This window comes from Ammospiza nelsoni, chromosome 7 (genome assembly GCF_027579445.1).
Source record: "Ammospiza nelsoni isolate bAmmNel1 chromosome 7, bAmmNel1.pri, whole genome shotgun sequence".
Taxonomy (NCBI): Eukaryota; Metazoa; Chordata; class Aves; order Passeriformes; family Passerellidae; genus Ammospiza; species Ammospiza nelsoni.
The window spans coordinates 14,367,799-14,391,511 of NC_080639.1; the positions used below are offsets into that span (position 1 = coordinate 14,367,799).

At 36.8% G+C, this 23,713-nt stretch overlaps 1 protein-coding gene across 1 annotated transcript; it reads left to right on the plus strand.

Moving 5' to 3' along the window:
* The first annotated feature begins 5,239 nt into the window (after window positions 1-5,239).
* Window positions 5,240-22,508, plus strand: DYTN (dystrotelin). Its single transcript, XM_059476438.1, is given in 14 exon segments — window positions 5,240-5,285; window positions 7,329-7,403; window positions 8,319-8,520; window positions 10,547-10,632; window positions 11,197-11,285; window positions 11,952-12,023; window positions 12,369-12,532; window positions 13,389-13,500; window positions 15,595-15,737; window positions 16,630-16,795; window positions 18,467-18,537; window positions 20,575-20,722; window positions 21,371-21,842; window positions 22,405-22,508. Coding segments are annotated over 14 exon segments (1,950 nt in total).
* Window positions 22,509-23,713: the final 1,205 nt, after the last annotated feature.

The window sequence follows — 23,713 nt, forward strand, 5'->3', positions numbered from 1 at the left end:
CTTGTGTCAGCATGCAATGCTAAGCAGAGGCCTTAACACTGCTAGCAGCAATGTGCTTAGTTGTGGCCATCTCCTGTGACATCAGTATCAGGTGTTCAAGTATTCCCAAAGTGCCCTGCTTTATCTCCTTGCATGTGGAAGTATTTTAGGAGGCCAGCAAAAATAGCTCATGTTTTGCCTTTTTTTTTTTAAACAGAAATGGAAACCTTACCTACTGGGTCACTTTAGCTAGAGTTTTCTGGAGAAAAAAATGCTGGAAATTCTCATATTAAATAAGGTTTCCATTGCCCAAAAGAGCAAACTAGAAAGAAAGTCTAAACATTGCTGTAGCTTTTGCAGTATTTTCCTCATTAAAAAAATCTGGGAAAACTCTAGGTGGAAAAAAATTTCAAAACCAGCACGAATGTAACATTTTTAACCTGTAGACCAAAGTAAAATTTCTACTGATTTTAATGAGTCTAAGATTTCATTTGCATCTAACCATGTGGGTGTTTTCAGACCAATAAACTATTGCAAAAACATAGTTTAATGCCTAAAATGTTCATATGAAAAATTTGAGGACTGTCACATATAGTGAGTAGAAGTTTTGTAATTCCAAATATTTTTTTCAGAGGTACTGAAACACAGTGTTTTTGTAATAAAATATCTTCTTAGGAAAAATTGATTTTTAAACAAAAAATATTTTTATATATCTCCTTAGTGACAAGTTCATCTTTGTTTCCATGTTTTTCTTATTTATTTAATGAGTTTCAAGAGAATACTCGTGTGTTTTAAGTCAAACATAATTAAATTCTTGTTTAAACGGAATTGTTGAGGAACCACTTTTACTTGCATCTTTGGTGTCTTAAATGATGAAGATTGTGTTAATGATGTTCCTGTACTTGCTAATTTTTTATCAGATATGTTTAAAACAAAATAGAAAGCTTCCTGTTCTTTGAATCAGTTACATATAGTTGCAATAAATTCATTATTTCTGTTCAAATGGAGGTTCAAGCTCTGAATGGGGGCAGAATTCTTATATGAGGAAACTAAGATAATTTACTGTCTCATTAGGACAGGACTGGGAGGGGTGTCTTGCTGGTCTTAGAAAGAGGAGCTCAGAGAGCTAGAGTATCACAAGTGGTCTGGAAGAATCTGGGATTCTATGCAAAGTGTATATGGGAGAAGCAACATTTAGAGGAACTGAGATATTATTATAAGTATCTTCATGGAATAGTTCACATGGAAATTGTAGAGGTAGGTGTTGTAAAAAGACTTGAAGAGAAGGGTTAGGAACCATTCATTTCATGGGAAGTAGTCCCCAGGGAATTAGTTTCCAGTAGTGTATGCACAGAAGATTGGCTGAGTTTCTGAGGAGCATCTGGAGGCAGATGTCTCAGGAGAAAATAGCAGGGAGGGATGCTACCAGTCCAGTAGTCTCTAAAAACTACCTGGTTTTTCTATAATTCATTTTCCAAGATAGAAAAGTTAGCTTCTCTAATATGTATTTACATTTGGGCTTTTTCTATATGAATAGGCTTTAGCAATCTTACTCTTTGAATTCCTTTATTCTGCCAGTGGAGATAGTTCAAACAACCTGCAGGTCAAGCACCAGCAGTGCACAGCTGTTAATGAGAGGGAAAATACCTTTTCCTGCTATATATAAGTAGACCTATCTGACTTCTGAGTCACCAGCTGAAAAGCTCTCTTCTCAGAGACGGGGAGCAGAAAGAAAAAGCTGCTTGGGATGTCTCACCTATCCTAAATTATTCTAACTGGATTTGTCTAGTGGTGTGCAGGGGAATTCAGGTCTTTTCTCATGAAGCATAAGTGAATGGAAAAGCTTTTTTTCCTAGCTTTTTTTTAGGAGAAAAAGAAAGAAAAAAAAAAATAGGAAAGCTAAAATATGGTAACATATTCAACGTTGGTTACAGCTATAAAACAGCAATTGACTTAGTCATCAGTAAGTTCGGGTTTTCTATAAGTAATAACCAATTTCTGGGACACATTTTTTCCCAAGTCCCTAAGTCCTGTTATGTATGCAGGATATTCATGGTATCGATGACTCTTTCTACCTGGCTGTTATGGTAACCGTTGAAAAATTTATGAGAAGGTCTTTAAGTTGTATGTGTTTTACAAATGTTATATATAGATTCCTCTTAAACCCTAGCATTTGGGTATGCTGAAGAGCTTTGTGGTTGGTCTGAACAATTCTAGCTCTAGCACATTACCACTAGGGCTTCCTATTTTTCTTCTTTGTGTAGCTGCCCCAACTCTTTGTTACAGCACACTGTGCTTTCTGCATTACTCTGTCAGCTTCTACCTCTTTTTCAGTCTCTATAGCAACAGTTTCTCAGCAACTGGGAGATGCTTAGTAAAGGCCTCTCAATTTAGAAATATTGCACTCCAACCATAAAAAAAAAAAAAAGCTTTGAAACTAAGATCAAAGAAGTTTTATCTTTAATAATTCAGGATATTTATTACTAATTAATTAGTGTTCTCTGTTTTGACTGCTTAGACAATTACCTGATACTTTGATCTGGGCCTTTGCTAGGCATTTGTTGTGAGCAGCTTTAATTTAAAAGCAAAACCTTTAGAACTGTGTCTTGAAGTCAACTTTTAAGTGCTGTAAAACTACTGGACTTCTCTGGCAGTGTCATCTGACTTCTGGACCTTCAGTAAGTAATGAGAGGAAGGTAAGCGCAGCTACTTTATTTAAGAGGAGACAATAATTTTGGCCTTTGAATAAAACATAAAATATCTTCACCCTTCACAGGAAACATAAGTAACTGTAGGTTCTTTTATGTATATTTAAGATGTTCATCATATGTTGTCTGGTTTCAAAAGAAAAGTCTCTGTGATCGAGTTGATTGATCTGCTGGGAGGTTTCCGCCTTACTTCATGTGGCTCGTCTTTCTCTGTACTTTAATTTAATTATGTAACATGCTTCAAAACACATTTTATTTGCTAAAGTACATATTCTGAGAAGCTGTATGTCAAACAAAGTACATGTAAGTAATCAAGTGTTACTTTTCTTTCACATTCCACTAAGAGTCAAGAAAAAGGCTATCCTTGTTTTGCACATAAGAGTATTCATGTTAATGGGACCAGGACTGTTAACTGTAACAATTTACTTCCTGAGTATTTGTACATAATTTTAATTTTTTGTTTGTTTTCTTAAGTGTTTTTCACTATTAAAGCACACAAGTAACTGATATATAACACAGGCTGAAAGAGTGTATCAATGGGCAAAGTTACTTCAGATTTCATGGGTGGCAGATACTGCTTCTGCTTTCACGTTGTGTTCATGTGCTAACACTGAAGTAGATTCTCTTTGTTTCACCCAGGCACTCCCACTGCAGTCAAGATCTGGACTGTCCACAGAGTTTTGTATATGAAAGTGTAGACTGTACATACATTAATAATCTCTTCTGTAACTTTTTGGAAAGAGGGTTCATAGATATGATGTAATTTGGTAAAACACAGAAATACATGGTTGACTTTGAGACTATGAATACCCTAGTACAAGACTATAGTGTGTTTTTCCATATGGGTGATTTAAATGTTAGACATTGTGTTGTACTGGACAGAGATCTGGTCATCTTACAGTAAGTATCAAGCACTCATATATTATGCATGCTGTATAACTCAGTAAGTCAGTGGATCTGTTCTTATTTGAGTGAGCAAATTCTAATGAGTTCTAATTTAAGTGAGTTTAACCTGAATATTTTTATATTCTTCCTGTCCACTTTCTTTATTTTATGTACCTCTGGTACAGAGAAAATAAAGGAGGTAAGCTGTGCATTTGTAAGTCTACCTTCTAGATTGCTACATGTAGCTTTCACCAAACACTTTTGTTTAATTCATTGCTCTGTGTCTTCTGATTTCACTGATTTCTGTACATGAACTTTTCTGTCAAGTTATGCAGAGACTTCTACTACTGCAGCTATTTTAGGAACAGTTGTATCATATTTTCATATATATTGCATATGAATATCTATCTATAGGCAAACTTATGTGCCTGTGTAAATGCTGGGCAGAGCTGTTGTTTTGCAGAACCCTTAGTAAGAAAGAAAATAGAATAGTGGAAAAGAAACATAGTGGTATTTTTTTCAAAGAAGGACTACCGTAAAAACTGTGCCATTGTGGTCTTGAATGAAAAAGACTATTAAAACAAATCTGTATCTCAATATTTTAAGCATCTAAATTTAGGTTATGGCTGAAATTTAGAGACTGAAACACAAATTGCAGCTTTCACCAATTAAAATGGTGAGGAGCATATTTATGGTAGACTCAATAATTTTAGATCATTGAATATTTAGGCTTCATAAATGGCCAGTATTCTGTCATGTTTATGACAAATGATCAATGATTCTAACTGAAAAAATGTAAGAAGTGAACATTTGTTTAAGTTCAGATTTAACATCAAATTTATTATTTAAGTTTTAGATAATTTCCAACTCTTTAATTTTTATTTATTGTAGCAAACTTTCCCTTTGTTCTGCACAATAAACGATACAGATTGCCTTTGGAATCTTGTGTGACCTAGATCCATTATTCCTAGTGTTTTGCAATTGCAGTGTTAGCTGAAAGATAGTTACTACTAGTTAATTCATACTTACATTTCTGTGATTGGAAATATAATGTAGTTTAGAGCATTAGTGAAATAAATCCTGAGGGGAGACATTCAGTTTCCACTCCTGCAGAGACATAACTACTTTTGCTTTCACAGTTGTTAATGTAAGTAGGTACATGGTTAAGCTTTGTTTTCCCCTTCCATAACAGCTCAATAAGAAATTATGTTAGCTCAGCCTAAAACTTTAGTTTTGCTTGAAAATTGTAGAAAATACTTTTGAATAATTGCAATCAGTGAATCTGAGGAAGAGTCTGGTGTAGATATGCCCTCTATGACCTGAAATTGTACATTGGACCATGTAGTAATCCTGCAGGTAAACACTGAGCTCTTAATAGTGAAAGATCTCATTTCCTGTACTTAAAACTGTTTTGAGGATTGGTTTTGCTGTGCTACAGTTTTGCAGTTACTTGAATTACTCCTATTTTATGCTGAGCAGAGAGCTTGCCATTTGCTGGCATTTCTCTGCACGCGGCACCAAAACTATTTTGTTTAATGTAATTCTGTTTAATTTAATTTCTGAAATGCATCCAGTGAATTGTTCAGATTAAAAGGTTTAATTTGAATGGTTCAATATGTCTCTGTGTAGAATATGTGGTTTTACACTTTGGTTTGTTTTGTTATAGAATGCCTAATGCCATCTGTTAATTTCAAATGGATCCAGACTTGCAGGGTAAGGATTTTTCTTATTTTTCCCCAACTTTTCTCAAAAGGCATTTCTGTGTCTTTTTGAACAGAAACTACTGAATTTTAATGAAATCATGCCACCTTGAGAATCTCTGTGCTGTAGCACATAAATGATAAATTACAGAGCTGTGATGTCTTACCTTTATTGTTGGATGTGTCCAGGCACCTTCCTTGCCACTATCACATTGGCTTATGGAATAGTCAGGCACACAGGGCCATGATCTCTAATTTATAATAAGTGCTAAGGTGCTTTTCATACTTTGGGATAGGCATGAAGATGGCCATACACTCCCTTTTTGAGAGCAAAATCTCAGCGGACACCTCATCTGCCACAGAGCACCTCAAAATGCAGAATAGCAGGTAACCAGCTGATGATGTCAGGAATCAGCACACTTCTATGTGTGCAGGAGCTCCTTTGTCAGCTTCTCTACAAAGGGCATTTATATTTCTTGAGGTGAAATTTGACCCACAGCAGAATGATTACATGCTGGTTTTCTGTCCAGAGGGGAAGCCCCTTTCCTATGAGAAATGAAATATTTTAATGTCCCTAAATAGCCTCTCATCAGTAATAATTCTAAAATAATTTGCTATTTTACTTATGTGTCCTCACAAGTTAATTCTGGAACTGTGTTTGACAGGCACAGAGTGCCCTACTTTGAGGCCACATTTTCTTTGTAAGGGTGGACTAGAATTAAGTAGCAGATGGCTACTAAAACAGATTCTCTTCAATTTGAAAATCATCTTGTGCATGGAAGGTGTTTGAGTTGAATCATATGTCTATTTCTAGCATTTTTATTTGAGAATAAGCATTTGGAACTTAATCCATAGCCTAATGAAAACTGTGGGAGTTGTTCTGTTTCTTTCAAAAGGGCTTTGGATCAGTTTATTGAGGAAAGAGAACTGATGATGCGTGGAAGTCAAAACTCATTTTTCACATTCTATGACATGCTACATTGCATCTCCAAATAATATAACAAAACATAGTATGACAAGAGCAGGACTAAGCAGATGGTATAGCAGTTATTGGCATCTTTCTATAGCTTAGGCAGCATCTGGGAACCAGAAGAGCCCATAATCTGCTGACTATTAATATTAATCTGGTGTATTTCTTGGAAACCATTGCACACAGATTGGCACCTTTCCAGACTGAACAGGTGAAGTATTTTGTGAGTTATTTCTACTCATTTATACATATTTATTGCTTATCTTTAGCCTTAATCAACTGTGTGTAACTCTCTCTGAAGTACAGGGAGAAAAGAGTCTCTGAGGACAGAAGGATAACTGATAAATCCCTTTTTAGTTTCTAAAGTTTAGTAAACAAGCCTTGTTTTTTGTTCTTGAAGTTCTGGGTATATGTAAAGTATTGAGTGTAGGTCACAGTCAGCAGCTCTTACTTTCCACTCAGAAAAACATCCTTTCTTGATGTGAAAGAAATAAGCTGAAATCGTATAAGGATATGGGATTTAGTCAAGCAGATTGAATGGGTTTGCTAAACAGAGATGTCAAAAGTAATTTGCTGTGGTAAAGGGCTTGTCTTCTTCTGCAAGACTCCCTCATGTTGATCTTGACAGAAGATTTGTTTGGTGCTTGAAACAATATGCATCCAAAACAATAACCCTGCTGTGCAAACTGACAAACTGTTCCTTGAAGAGGAGCATCTCTGATCAAAAAACCTATTTGTGTGAAGAAATATTATTTCATTATGATCTTGGCTAAAGGTTTGCACAGTGCATAACCCCCACAGGCCTTGTTCTGATATATGAATAAACTTGATTCCCAAAGAAACAGATGTTCTCTCTGTGTTAAATTCTGATTTTACAAAAGATGGTGTTACTGTTTACAAGAAGATTGTTCACCCCACAAAGTTATTTTTTAAAACAGAAAATGTGTTCTATTTGTTTGGGTTTTTTCCCCCCAAATTTTCCTTCAGAGTGTTGATCAACTTGAAACTCCAAATTTGGTTGTTTTGATTTTTAGTTAGTTTTGAATGAAGCACTCCATTGTAATGTGTGTTTGTTTTCTTTCACAGAGGCCTTCAGTGATGTTGAGAGCTCCGTATACAGAACAGCCCTAAAACTACGCTCAGTACAAAGTCTTTGCCAGTGTTAGTAGCCAAAGAGAACCCTATGCTTTTACAGGGAGGAGAATCTGTATCAAATTTGCATTGCTGTCACCATGAGTTATTATGCTACTTTGCTCTCTCATTTTCCACCTTGGAGTTTCAGAATGGATTATGAACACTTAAGATCTTCATATACAAATTGATTTTTTTTCTTTTTGAATGTCAATGGAAATACATTAGTGAAATTCTAAAATTATGAGAGAATCAAATTATATCTACCATCTGCAGCAATACTATGTAGACATCACTGACAATTATTAATCTATTATTATGGTCTTGAAAAGTCAAATTCTAATGTGTTTCTTAGGAGCTGATTTATTGGAAATAATCATGGCTTATTGAAAATGCATTGACTGGACTATAAGAATTAATGAGAACAAAATAGAACATGATAGACCAGAAAACTACTGGTTAGTATTCATTCTCCCTGTCTTTGAAAGGAGGGAGAATTCAGTGCAATCAAAGAGTTGTGCAACAAAGTCCTGGTCACCTAGCTCACTTTGAAATTACTGGATGTAAATTCCATATTGAACTAAATTTCATGGAAATCTTGAATTTTTTATTTGTGCTGAAAATGCACAACATTGCAAATGAGGTCTTCAGGGTAACACAGAGAAGGTGACTAGTTTGTTGGCCTTTCTTTCATTTGGGGATGCTTTTCTATGAATACATTTAGTTTGGTCTCAGTCCTGATATGGTCTAAGCATAAATCATATGAGCATCTGCCTGATGCTCTGTGTCAATGTAGAAGTGCCACAGGTACTGGTTTTCTTTGTATGTGGTGTACTGTTTAAGGCTTCATTTTACAGGCCTGTCTTAGCTAGGTGAAAAATAGTCATGCTTCCATTCATAAAAAGGCAGGGACCCTCATTCATTTCTTCCTTAATTTTCCCACAGTGGATTTGATTGACGTTTCTCTGATTCAGCACATCCTATCAAGTGAACAAAGCCAGAGGGAAGAGCGGATATCTCTGAACAGGCAGCAAATCTCTAGAATGCTGATGAAGCTCTTCCAAAGGGCAAGGTCAGAAAAACCAGGCCAAGTAGATCCAAGAGCTGCTGAATTCACATTGGGCCTGCTGATTGCCATGTATGACAGGTGAGAAGAAGAAGAATAAATGTAGATCCATTGTGAAGTACTGTAGAGTTAAAGAATGTGTTTTTGGACAGGACATATTGCTCCCATCTGAAGTAGAGCTAGACTAAGTTTGTTTCTACCACTCTCACACCATTTCTGTGTGAAACTCTCCCATTTTGATTGGTTATGCTTTGTATAAAAACTAGGAGTAGTTCAGCAGTAGGAATATAAGGCACAAAACTGCATCAGAAACACAGTGCTCAAATGCTCCCAAAACTATCTTTGCCAGTCCTTGCTGACTTTTTCTCTGAACAGCTTTACAGAGTAGCTTTTCATCTGACTTCCAAGATATTTTGGTACACTCCTAAAATGAATCCATATTTCCCTCAGGAGAACAGTACTCGTGCACAAATCAGGAATTTGCCAGTCACTTTTTGTTATTCATTTTCCTCTAGCTTAAAAAGTTAATCTACCAATTATGAAACAAAATTGATGTGTCATAACTAAGGTGAGCAGCTCAGTGAATAGCACAGTTTCTGAAAATAATAAGGAAACGCCTCACAGAGGGTATTTTTCTTATGTATTGTTTGTAAATAATGAGTTATTTCACCAAAGGCAGGATTGATTTGTGATTGTATCAGATTTAAAAGACAGACTAAGTTCATTGTACAAGTTATTTACCACAGGTGAAATTTTTCCCTTCTACATGATAGTAAAGTTTTTACTGAAAGTAAATGAGATGTAAGTGGTCTGCAGAACTTTTTCTTGAATCTTTATTCATTACTCATATGATCATTACTGCTAAAGGTCCCACTTTATCAAAATTTTTTGTAAAAATTCCATTAAGGATAAGAATAAGTGCTGTTATAAGAAATAAAGCTAGAAACATCAAGAGTATTTTGTAATTTTTGTGTGCTGTAGGGAAATAATGTAGAAGAATCTTCTTAATAGTACTATCTTAGTCTTTTAGTCTGTTTTCTAAGGGATGTCTTAGGGGTGCCATTTTCTTTTTGTTGCTATTTCTTTTTTTAAAAATAATTTAATAAGTTCTCGACGTGTATATAAGATAGGAAGAGCTTCTTATAATTTTCTAATCATGTTTTCTCTATAGAGTGCTGTTGTCCACTATTAACATTGGAAAGTATTTAATAGAAAGAGCACATAGGAATTTTCCATGTTTTTGTGGTATTTACTTAATAAGTTTACATAAACATCTTAAGGGTGCTTGATTGTGTACTTCAGCTTTAGTCTTGGAGTTTTTTCTTTGAAATTTCTGGAAAAACAACAATTTCCCATGCATTTCATACTTGAGAGTCAGTATTGCAGCTTTACGCAGTGTGGGTTTATCTAAAGACTCTTGAAGACATATTTTGAATCTTTGCAAAAGTAATATCTTAAATATAGATTTCTGGGATTTCCTGATTTGTGGTTTCTGATTAATATCTGCATCGTCTTCACAAAAAAATTAGTGTTTTTCATTAGGTGTCTATGTGACAAAATTTGGTTCTAAATTAATCTACGTTATTATTATCTAATGGTCAAAACTAAATGTCCTGCTCCTGCATAGATCCTTTTGATTAAATTGAGTTTCAGTGAAATTAAATGTAATCAGCCCAAGAGAAGCTTAGTGCAGATCTGGGGCCACAGTGGAGCTGCCTGATGATATACGCAAAACTTAGATTATATCCTTTATTCAGTACTGTATTTGGGAAGGCTTCCCACAATAAAAAGAGCAGATATTTTTTAGGACATACATTGTAAGTGTAAAATTACATTTTACTTGGAATGTGAAGACTCTGAAGGAGATGTTTTCTTTTTGTTTTATGATTGCATGGTATCTTGGAACAGTTAACTCTGCAGTTATTTTCAGTGACAAAAGGTTCTAGACATAAAATATTACTGAAATGTTACTTTGGTTACATTTATACATATAAAAGGATACATGTTTTGAAGTTTTCTTCCTGCATAGCAGTATTCCATTCTTTAGATGTTTCAGTCTTTATATTCTCTGTGAATGAGAATAGTGTAACTTATTTCATTTTCCTAGATCTGGAACGGGGTATGTCAGAACTAGATCTGCTGCAGCTGCTCTAATTTCCCTTTCAGGAGATACTCTACTGGCTAAATACAGAGGTGGGAAATGTATGATTTTATACACTGTCTGAAATACTGAACATTGAGGAAAATTTCCACCATCTTTTTTTTATTTTAAAATAAAAGCTCTGCCATGAAAAAAGTAAATTATGTTGACTGCTTAGTTGTAGAGAAAGGCTGATGCAGAATAATGCTTTCCAATCAATATCTGTAGCCATCTTTGCAATAGGGAGCCTCAGAAGAGGTTATAGTGACATTTAAGTAAAACTTCTATTTGCCTAGCAGAAAATAACAGAAACCCCATGGTTTTAAATTAGCAATTCACAATTTAAATAGAGCACTTCTTGTATAAACATATTTAAATATTTTTCCTAATGTTGTAAGAATGAGTTCATTGCTTTTTTTCCTTGCTTTCCTTCTCTTTCCCTCACTGTAGGGAGAACTATGGTCACAGCAGTCACTGAGAGCCTGTTAGGTACAAAATATAGTGAAACTTTCTGGAAGGGTTTCTTTGTTAGACCGCAGTTACCATAGCAGTTTGAAGATAGCTTGAAGACAGTTCAGACTCTGCCAGGATTCCAGGGTTTTTTTCCTTGTTTTCAGCTTTCTTCCAGTTTTATGCTATCCCTGATGGGAAGGAGACTTTGATTACCCAAAGTGCCCTGAGAAGCCTTCTAACAGACTTAAATCAGGTAATGTCAGTGCAGTGCTGTTACTCAACAGATTTTGTAGGAGAGTGCTAACCTACCAGAAGAAAACCCCTCATGGTTGATACCTTTTATGTTTGATTACCTTATGGGACTGAAGTTAATAAGACACTGTGGGTATAGGAAGCTGTCATGCAAAATAGGTAAAAGAATCATATTCTGTCCTTTTTTTCAAAATAGCCACTTTTATTAGTGAATGCTCTGTTGCCTGATCTTACAGATCCTGGAAACAGCTGGATACAACTGTTCCTAAAGCAACTCCGAACTTCAAATGTCTGTACTCACTAGAATAGCTTGCAGTTGCAGCAAGTTGCCTTAGCATACAGGTATTTCCAGCTGAACTGGTGCTGAAAATGGGATCTGAAAATGACCTCTGGGATTTAAACTTAGTGTCCTTCAGGAGTATAGTGTGGAAATATAGTATGTTTATCCATTACAGTAAGTGGGTTGGAAACAAATCATTCTGACACACCCTGAACTGTGAAACTGCATACTGATGGCATGAATATGAACGGGCTTTCTTCAAAATAGTGTGTAAAATGGCATTGCTATAGATACTTCACCATCTGTGTGCTGTCACCATCGCAGCAGAGCATGATGAGAACATCTGTTTTTTATTGAGGTGTTTCTGAGCCTTTCTTCTTGATGTAGGTCCCAGCCATTGTGGGAGAAGGCTGCACTCTGTCTTGTGTGGAAATTGCGATTCATGACTGTTTCTATGGGGTGAGTGAAATTCTGATGTCCTGGGAAATTATTCTGAATGTTGCTGATTGATTAAAACTTCAAGCGTATCACCACATAACATCCCCAAGTATCTACTTTTAAGAAGCAGGGCTGATCATCAGTCTCACAGTATGGGAGGATTTGTATCTATAGAAAAGATGCTCAGTAAGATACTACTGAAGATTCTAGCATTTATTCCAAAACCTTTGGAACCCAGTAACATTTTACATGAATGGAAAATTTATGCCAGCAAAATCCAATATCGGAGCCTTTATTAGAGATTGTAGATGAACCACCATTTCTTTTCAAGTGAATGTATGAGCTTGAGACATGTATTTTTTCTAGGTTCTGAATGCAGCCATTGTTGAAGAAAAATTCCTGTCTTGGCTGAGATCAGAGCCTGCTGTCCTCCTGTGGCTCCCTACATGTTACAGATTATCAGCCACGGAAATGGTTTCTCACCAAGCTAGATGCAGAGTCTGCAAAGTTTTCCCCATTACAGGCATCAGGTGTGTCAGTGGTCTTTAGCATCCACACAATTAGTTCTTACCACTGTTTGCATACCTTACAGGCTGTAACTGATGTACTAAGTAACAAGCTTTGGATGTAATCTAATTTAACCAGGAAAAGAGGGATAGAGAGAACCACTGCAGTCTAATGCTCAAGTCTTCATCCTACTTCTCTTTAGCTCACTAGCACAAACATGAAAACTGGCCACAGGTAAACCGGCAGTCCAAGGGTAAAGTCAATTAAACCTGTGTATCTCATTTCTTAATTACTTTTCCTGTAACCAATTGTATTAACTGGCTCATTAAGTTTTCCATCTTAGCACCTTTGTCATCTAAGTAATGTTATATAATGGCATAGTGGTATAAAAAGAACACTATCCATTACCATCTAACCAGAATGCTCAGAAAAGCATTTTACTGTTACTACATTCTTGCTAATTGTAAGCTTGCAGATTTAGTTTCTTGCATTTTTAGTTTTTTGTTTATGCACCCTATGTCAATATTACAGTTCCATGGAAGCAGCAAATAGAGGTAAGCTGGTGTGTAAGAAGCATATGAAGTTGTAACTGCATTATGAAAAATGGGAAATGGTGCTAGAACAACAGTTTCTTCCATGGACTGTATTTCAGTGCAGCAAATAAATAAGATCAAAACCACTGATGGGTTCAGAGAAAAATCCTCAATCATTTGGGAAAAATAGCTTGAATTCAGAAAATGCTGAGGAAAGCCATTTTTCTAACGAAGATGTTTCTTTGAATTTCAGAGCCCAGGGATCTGAGTTTACAGTAATCAAGCTTACTTACATCAAGTTCTTACTTGTGAGGAGGTAAAGAAATCCTTTTGTTTTCCTTCACAGGTATCGCTGTTTAAAGTGCCTCAATTTTGACCTTTGCCAAGCTTGCTTTTTCACTGGCCGTCTCTGCAAACCACATAAGAGATCACATCCTGTTGTGGAACACTGTGTGCAGGTAAAGCCCTATTGTACTGATTCATTCCCTGTTGTGGTTCTTCATGGAGGCAAGTAGGCAGTGGATTCTTGAACTACAAGCATTTCAAAGTTATGTGTGTATTAGCTATAATGGCCATGACATATTAGCATTATTAGTCTGGGAACAGGGAGACAGGGAAAGGACAAAAGCAGGCTTCTAACTTTAGAATGAGTATTCTGTTCTGAAGTAACTGAATAGAGCTATGAATATCTCAGTACAAGTCTTCATCTTAAGAAGCTTTATGGCAAATTTTCTGTTAGCAGATAATCCTTAAATTTATGAAAATTCTCCTCAATGTTCCAATGTTCCTTCACCGCAATCCCAATGCACACTCGTCCAGAAATTCACTAATTCTAAAGTTATAAAAACTCCTGCATGAAATGTCTTTCTTTTTCTCTCTTTTCTGAATGTCTTCAGTTTTTCCACTTTACTGTAAACCTTTCTGACTCATTTGTCTCTGTCAGGGATACAGCACAAGGAGGTAACACGTGTCCAACTAAGATCACATAACTGGACTCTGTTACAGGGGCAACTTGTGCTATCATCACACTAGTGACAAAGTACAACACTGGGAATTTGTGTTTGGAAGACCGGCTTCTCCTTTGAGCAGGAGATTCCAGATCTTGCTCACAGCAGCAGATGGGCTTTTTGTGGATCTGTATAACTGTATCTTTCTGTTCCAGTAAATGAGCTGAAACTTAGGGAAGTTTCCCTAGAAACCTATACTTCCTGTTCTCCTTCCCAATCCTCTGCAGGTAATGTGAAAGATACCTGGGTAGCCAATATTTGCATTAAAACTAGAAACTGTTAGACTGCTCTTGTAGTCACCCTTTGTCTGAGGTAGCATTAAACTCTTGCTACTTCACTGCTCTCTTTCTGAAAACAAAACCCTATTGCTTACATTGTGAGAAATTACAACTGGATACTCAATATCTGCATTAAAAATAACAGTTCAGTCCTTCAAATATTCTTCCTCATACTCCATCTGTGAGAAAGTAGGAAAATCAAAAGTTAACTCCTCATTAAGATATTTCTAAGTAGAGACCTTAAAATTAGTGTGAATTGAGAGTGAATGGGAATGTGTGTTTGTAGAGGCACCAGAAGGAAGGACAGGAGATAAACCAAGGCAAGAGATTTTGCAGCCTAGATTGCAGCCACCTTGTTGCTGCAGAATTGCAATTGAATCACTGAATTTAGATTTCCATTATGAAGCCCTACTCTAACAAAAACTCTGTAAATATTACTTTATAGGCCAAATATTACAATACAGGCCAAAATCTATACCAAAATTTAAAAGATAAGCTACTCACTAGATACCATTTTTATATCTATTGTGTGGGACATAAAATAATCAGCAGTAAGTTGCTATCCCCATTCCTTCCACTCTTAGCACATGCTGTCCTTTTCTTTTCACACTGTCTTTATCAGGGATTGAGCTGCTGAGTGGAGGTTTGCAATATCAGCAGTTTTTCCTTGCCGTGCTGACACCTTGTGGTAACGTTACTACCTCGTTGAGAAGCACTAGGAGGCATGTGGTGTGTTTTCTTTGTTTTCGTGTTCAGTCTGTCAGGGCTCACCCCATGTTCTGCTGCAGTCACCTGGGGCAGAATTGGTTGGTGTCCTCCAATAATACAGCTACTAACCTTAGTTGTTGTACATGAGCCTGACACTTCTGTGATAAATGGATGTATATTTTACTGTATTCTGTGAGAGGAGGATGTGAGCCGTGGAAGACTATATCTACAAATGCTTTATAGAAGTATAAAAGTATTTCTTCCTTAGATACTAGTCAGCAGAATTATTGTTGTGACTGTGAGCTTGATCATTGTGTTTAGGCATTTCCAGGCTGTCTGACTTTGATCCATTCAGTATTTTGCCTAAAAGAATTGGAGCTGCTCTTGCCTGTGGCCCTGCAAGTATTACCCACCTCAGTTCCCCCTTCTAGGGCTCAGATAGCAGCCATGAGCCTCGTCAGATGATGAACAGATGGACCTTTGCTTTGGAATATGTCTGTTTCTGGGCAGCACCTGTTTGAAAAGTCACTTTTTTCTTTATTATCCCTCATTCCAATAGATGTCAGCAAAGGCGAACACAAAGCACTTTGTCCACACCATCAGGAACAACCTGTTCCAAGAGTGCTGCAGAAGAAAAGAGGCTCAGAGAAGGAGGGCTCTGGAGTCAGTGGAGAGGCACTTCCCTGCTCACAAAAACACTTTGTGAGTTTTGGTGTCAGATGAATTTATAATCTCTGCATGTCAGGCTGTGGGATATTGCTTGATTATGTCCTTTGAGTAAGGGACCTTGTTATGACAGATATCATGTCATGATTTTTCTATTAAAAAGGGAAAGAATAACTGAGAAGTTGCTGCACATTGTTCTGTAGCTTAACCATGGTTACCATGCTGACAACCTAATGATTAGTTGTCTTATAAAATATAACAGGCTTGTATTGTGCTTCCCTCCTTCCTTATGTTGTATTTTTCACTCTGTTCCATTTCTTATACTCAGTCTAGGGCCAAGCATTGCAAATATTTACTACCTTTACAACTGCATGGGTTCTTAAACACCTCCTCTGTGACAAATCCATTGGAAATTAACTGTGAATACTTTCCACGTGTGACCCACAGTGCATTCACTGGCAGGCATTCTAGTAAAGTCCCACTAAATTGCAGACCTGTGGAATCACTCACAATAGCAAGTAGATGATCTCACCATTCCCCTTCTTTCAGACCAGTTGCTTTTTGTGCTTTGGTTAATATTTAAAGTCATTACTATATTTCCACTCATCACAGTGGTTAATAATGAGCATTGAAGGTTATGTTGGCTAAATGGAGCAAAAAAAAACGAAGCAGCAAATTGCACTGAGAATAAATGGGTGGAAAGAACAGCCTGTTGCTGAGATTCTGTTGGGAGAGTGGAATTTGTTTTCAGGAATTTCATTCTTTTAACCAAAATATGCCAGCAGGCATAGCTAAATTTTACTTCTTGCTTAGTCAATAGCACATCTGTCTGTCTATTTACACTGCATTAGTTTTCTGCATTTGGGTCTTCGTGGGTAGAATGAGTCCTGATCCTTTCCCTACTCATTACTTCTCTGTTGGTATACAGTCCTCCTGTGGAATTCAGTGCTTCACCACTACTTGGTCCTGAAAATGTGGACCCAGTGGACAACTGTGTCCCAGAGTCACCCAGGTTCATACCTGAAAACAGGGCTGTAATGCAGAAGAGTGAGAGTAACAAGATGACACCAGAGCAAGGCAAGACAATAGCTCAGGTGAGCAAAACACAAAGCAGTAATAGTGCTAAACCTGTGAAGGAGACCTAGCAAGTTAATTATCTAATTGTCTTCTAATTTCAGTGAAAATGTAATGGGCAGCTTCACCTTTCTGTAAATTCCTCACTTACAGTGAAAAATATGGAACTGGAAAACTTAGTGAAATTTGAATTTGTTGTCTTCCCAAGATTAGTGACTAACTCCTTGACTTTCATGACCTTCAGAAGCACCTGTAAGAATATTTGCCTTGGATTTTTTTGAGATGTCGTAGAGTAGCATGCTAAAGTCCAGATGAGTCTGGAGTCCTCTCACTATTCTGACAGTAAAAAAGGCCATCATGTCTTCCTACTGCAAGCAAATGTCAAAGAAGAATACCTGAATTCTTATCAGACTCAGGCCATTTTTGTTACCATGGAAATAGCAAGAGGACAGAATGGGCCCTCTTAGGATAAACTCAGAGCAGTGTCCACTCCAACTAAAATAGCTAATGCACAAAAGGTCTCTATTAATCCATTCCTAGCTTTTCTCCAAAGAAACAATATTAAAAGACTGGGTAGGGCAGTGTAGCTAAAAAAAAGCACATAGCAATTTTTTGTTTCTATATTTTTGAGAGGTTATTGGCTCAGCACTTACTCAGAATACAGGGAACACTGGGTTGTGTTCAAACCAGTTTGTGTCATCCACTCATCTTCTTCCCAGGAGCCAAGGGGTGCAGTAACACAATACTAGCCTGTGTGTATCAGGTCACTCCTTTGGCTGCTAATCCTGTGCTGCCCTTTGGAAGACCTGTCTTTTAGAACTCTGCTGCCCAGCTCAAGGTACAGTGCCAGCCAGCAGATATCTGCACGAGATGTTGTGGGCAGATGTTGCTTAAACATAGAATTTTGACGGTTGGCATTTGTCATTTTAGAAAACAGCAGGACAGGACTTGCATCCCTGTGCTGGGATTCTGTCAGGTGCTTTGCTCTCTTGTTTATTTTCTCCTGGGCTGAGAATTCCTTTTGAGCAGTCTTATAATGATTTCTAAGATCTTACAGTGCAGATGATTTCCACTTTGATTGAAAAGATGTGGACAGTAAGTACAACGATCGCTTTTAATAGAATCTATGAGTATGGAGGTCCTGGTTGATCCAGCTCTTAGTCTCATAATTTCCTGGCAGCCCTGATTCCTGCCAAACTTATATCATGGCTCAAAAGTAATCTAGCTGGAAGGTGTTTGTCTCCTTGACTTCTGGGCTACTGTTCTCTGCATGGTCCAGAGAATGCTACTTCCATTTAAAGACCAGGAGTTTCTCTTTTCTATATACCGTCTCTTTCAACACCTTCTTGTCTCAAAGCAGCTGTGGGACTTGAGAGAGATTGTTCCCAAATCAGAGTATTTGATTTTGCAGAAATCAGGAATATGGATTTTGTTCTATTTTCAAACAAAATCTCATACACCTAAATTTGTCATAGAACAAAGAATTTGTTCTGTAGAATAAATTTTCCAGCCATTTGAAATACTTTAATGCATCAGTTGATTATAATACATTAAATTAAAAAGGTTAACTAGTAAATCTGTAGATCTGTCAGATCCAAAATTTGCCATGGACTCCTATAATAAAACTTGCATATAAAAATGAAATGCTATTGCTGATAAAGTTATGAACAGATACTTCTTTTTGTTTTTAGGCAATAGCCTCTTTTGAAGCAGATGTGTTAAAAATGCATGAATCCATTAAAAGCATTCGCAGTGACAGCAGGTAGGTAAATGCTGTAGTAAATTCACTGAAGACTGGTGTGCATTGCTGGTCCAGCTGGAGGGCTAGAAGACAGATAACTTTTCCATACTTTGGAGATTTTTAGACTTAAAAAATCCTATCAAATGAGGATGAATAATGAAAACTCAGCAACAAAAATTTTAGATGAAGATCACTGGAAAAACAATGGCAAAACAAAACAGTTTTTGGTTTGCTTTCATCAGCGTTTCTGCAGTTGCTAGTTAATATTTCTAAAGGGAATTTTTAGACAAAAAGATGTTCATCCAGATAAAAATGTCAGAATAACATACTTTTTCAATTTTTTCTCTGAATAAGGCTTAATCAAAACAAATTTCATAATTTGCATGAAGCTTTTAAATCAAAGTAGAATTCATTTCTAAAAAATATGCTGTACAACAAATAGAGATTAATAGGATGAATACAATACTATAGGTATGGAAGTTCCTTCTGATAGTCAAATCTTTGACACTGTAAAATATTAATTCCTAAATTAATAATCTCTTGGGAGACTTGTTTGCTTGGGTGACATGGCAGGGGGGAAGTTGGTGTGTGAGCTATGAAGCCTACCTTTGACTTGCATTTTTGCCTTCCCCATGTTCATCTTTGTAGTTGTATATAAATGTGCTCTATATAACCATGCCTATAACCACTGAAAATGATGGAATTACAGTAAAGTGTAGAATTCGATCCTGAATCTGTTCTCTTTATTTTCTTCAGTATGTTCAGTTCCCTCTGTTCCTGTTCTGTTTCCTTCCAAGTAAAATTGCAGCTCCAAGTTCACAAAAGGGCACTCCGAGATTAGAGCTAAACTATTTCAATTTCATTGTGGGTCTGTTCTCACTTGGGAAAATAAAGAGATATGGCAAAGATCTTCAGCTTTCCTTTAGATTAGCAATCATTGAGAGGATATTTGGGATGCCTGCTCCTATAATGCTGCTCTGACCCAGAGCTTATCATAGAACTGGGTAAATGAATCACATTACTCATAGTCATAGTCAGTCCACTTGTCTGTGGACTGACTTCCAGCATTCACCTGTCTGTTCTCAGAACTGGACTCTGAGTTAGTCGAAGGAGGACAGCATTTTACAGTGAGGAGCCCTTAAATGTTGTTATAAGGGACGACTGTAGTATTAATTTTAATTTTAAATGGTCTGACTTGCTGTCCCATTCAGACAAATCTTGCATAGTTCAAGTGATAAGGCTGCTGTCTCTAAGCCAAAGCATTACCAGAGAAAGTGAATCAGGTGAATTTCTGAATGTAACTAAATATGGCAGATAACTATTTCAGATCTGTCATATGAAGCAGTTGGTTTATTACTGTAGTGTTAACAAACTTTACTGTCTGTACCTCAGCTGTGAGAGCTGTGAGGAAAGCAAAACTATTTCTATGCTGACTTCTTAGAGAAATCACAACTAGAAGAGAATTATGGGTGGTATTTCTGTCATACTGTGCTCTGAATAGGTAACTTCTAAATCTCTGTTGTACATAGGAGGATAGCACTTCTGATTGCAAAAATCAGAGTGTTTTTTCAAAACGGCCTGTGCTTGAAAGCTATTGGTATCATTGAAGAAACTGCAGAGAATACCACCAGCAAGAAGAAATTCTATCAAAGGGGCAGAACCTGCTTTTACTTCATTGTTGCCCATGCATGTAATGGGAATCTTTTGCAGGTCAGGGAGTTGCTATAAGTAGTTTGCTTCTATGCAGAGGAACTGCTATTGTTTCTCGTGTTGCAGCCATCTTTGTGGGAAAGGTAAAACCCCAAGATGCAAGGTTCAGATGTGGCCACAGTTCTACTCAGCTTCCATATTTCCTCATCTGGAATACTCATGTTCTTGCTAATTCCATGGATACAGTCCAGCTTCTGAAATATTGGCCTCTAATCCCAAAGCTGACAAAATTTTCCTGAACTAGTAAAGGGATAAAGTTTTTGCTAAAGTGTTTGCTCATTTCCATGAATGCATATATTTGTGTATGTCTGGTCTAGCAAAAATCCCACCCTCCTGTATCTCTGGTAGGTACATGAAAAAGCAGTTCAACAAATGGAAGGACAAAATGCAATTTCTTCATAACTGCCAGGAAGAAAAAAGCTGCAAAATAGAGGCGAAACTGCAAAGCCTGAGAGTAAGCCATAAAAACCTGCAAATGATGCTGCAGCACATGAAGGTATAGTGATATATATATATATATATATATATATATATATATATATATATATATCCAGAATTGTCACAGCTATGAGCCATTACTGAACACTAACTGCTTTTCCTGTAGACCAGTACTCTTAATACTATTTCATACACCTTCCAATTGTATTTTCGGTCATCTTAGGCGCTTCTCTTCAGAGAAAGCAGATAAGGTATTGGCAGTATGTATTTTCTTGTCATTCTGTGCATATCTGGCATCTAGCACACATATTCATATTAGCGCATTTAAATACTACTGCAGTGAAAATAATAAATATTCCAGTAAGAGTTTCCAACAGAAGTGTTAGATACTTCATTGCAGTCTGTTCTTCAGAGAAGAGTCAAAGTGCTGGTATTGAATAAATATGTCATTCCTAATTGCTGTCTTTTACTGGGATGTGATACAGACATCTTATAGAAAATATTTTATTTGTTTTCAATTATAGTGATTCTTATCATTACAATTATTTCTGGGATTCTTAAAAGGCTCTTGTTTCACAGAAAATGTTTACATATTTTCCTCCTACAGCTTTTTTGTAGCATTTTCTGCAATACTGTTTTAGTACTACTGGCAAACGGAAATACCAATTATTTTTACAATTTATTTTCTGTGTTTTGTCTATTGTAGACCATGTTGCAGTCATCAGAGCATCCTTTTGCACAGTGTCATAATACAATGCCAAGAAATCCACATGTTGTGTTGGAAAGGAGAATGCAGAGTGAATTAAATCCTGCCCAAATAAGGCCTATTTTCAGAACATGTGCAGAATGGAAATCTTTGAATCCCCCAAACTCTGTGAATAGAATGCAGCTTTTACAGACACCCGAGGTTCCCACTGCAGTGGACTTCAGATTCTCAGATGACCCACTGGAGTCAGTGTCCCTGCAGAATGACAAACCCTTTATGGGACAGCATAAACAAGCAAAAGAGAAACAAACATATCTGCCTAAACTGACAGAAAACTCTCTTGGTGGAATGGGGAATACAGTTCTTATTCCCACTGCAATGCAGATACCACCTGATGAGAAGGAAGTGAGAAAGGAATTGGAAGTGCTAATGATGAAACTGAAGGACACATTGTCTCTCCAGACTCAACCAGGTATAAGTTCTCCAGTCATCTTTCACTGTTTTCTTACCTTCATCCCATTTATTCCATAATATTGTTCATAGTCATGTAACCCTCAGAGGAAACTCAGAATCTTGCTTTAGCCTTTGTAGTATTATTCTATATAGTAAGGTAGAGCATATTCCAAATATAGCCCCTAATTTCAGACTGATTTGGAACTGGATGAATCAAAGATCCTAAGAGATAATGAGTCTTGAGTCTATCCTAAGAGATAAGCAGTCAATTAAGGAGCAAACTTAAACTGGTGAGAGCATGAGAGGTTTTTGCTCTTGCCACTTCTGTGACTCTGTAACTATAACTCTAGTCCTAGGAGACTTCCAGCAGTACAAAATCCCTTTGTAATCAAAGGTCTTACACAGCAGAGCTTTGTTCAACATTCAGAATGCCTCACTTTTGATAATGAGGATGTGATATGGAGTATGACAGAAAAAGCTGGTGCTTGTACAGAGTTATCTTAGAGATTCTTTAAGAGTTTTCTAGTGCTCTGGCAGTATCCAAAAGCTTAGAAAGACTTAAAATTTATTCTGCTTTTCAGCCCAACAAACTGCTTTGCACCAGGAGTTCTTCTCTACAGCTGAGCATGTTTGCAGGTCCTTTTCTGACCTCATCCACCAGGTCATTTCACCAGCTTGTAAGTGATGGAAGCTACCATTCACCTTGCAACTTCACTGAACTACATAAAGGTAATTGATACTGTGTCTCGTAAAAGAGACTCTTTAAAGTGTCTCAGATGTTGCCTGTAATAACACAGCATGACAGGTTTCTGCATTTAGAGCCTTCACCTGGAGGATTCTGGAGAGCTATATTCCTTTTCTGTAGGTGATTTCCAGCTGCCGTGCTGTGACTTCCTCAGCAGTGCAAACGATTGCCCATTTCTCTCTCTGTAGCTGTTGATATCCCATGGTCGAGTTACCTCCTTGGAATGGTGCTCTATTTCTTGTTGATGCCAGCAACAAGGAAAACACTTTTTCCTGTAATTTACAGAAGGATTTTAAAGACCTGAGAAATTGAAATTATTCAGTACCACTTCAGAGAGAAAAAAATGTACAGTCAGTTATTTACTATGAATCTTTGGCAAGAGGTGCATAAAAATAGTAAATAACTATGTTTGTATATGCTCAAAACCAGTTATGGTTCAAGAAAATTTGCATACCTTTAAGGATTTTAATTATTTCACTGAAATGATACCAGCTTGCCAAGAAAGAAAATAGCCCAAGTTTTTACAGGATTTTTTCTGTGATGACAAAGAAATTTCATTCAGGTAAGAACAAAATATTTTTGGAAGCTCTGGGAGAAAAATTAGGTAAATTTTCTGAAGCTTTGTTTCATATATAATCAAACAGTGTTTAGGCTGACGTGATTGAAAAGGCTAATGAAAAGCATAGGGCTTTAGAAAAGCTGCTTAGCAGAACTCTACACAGATTTTCCACATAGATTTTCCTTATGTTGTATTTTTCAGAATGAGTTATAATCATCAAGATAAAGGGGCTGCCTGACTCATTAAAGAGGCTAGAAATCTTATTTTCTCTTGGTAGCACCTCAGCCATTTTCTTGAAAGACCTTACACTGTGGTAGTGAGATTAATGAACATTCCTCATTCTTTATGCTAGTTTTAGTCAAACGAGGCCTGAATTACGTGTACTGCAAACACTCGAGAATTTACAGCAAGAAATAATGGTATGCTACTGGAAGCTAACAAGTGGTTTGTCTGTAGCAAAGGTAGTGTAAAGAGGGTGAAAATTAAAAAAAAAGAAACTTATTGAGGGAGGAGGGAGGACCCCATTGAACAAATAGTGATGAGGTAGTTAGAAAGTGGATATACCCATAACATAACATAAATAAAT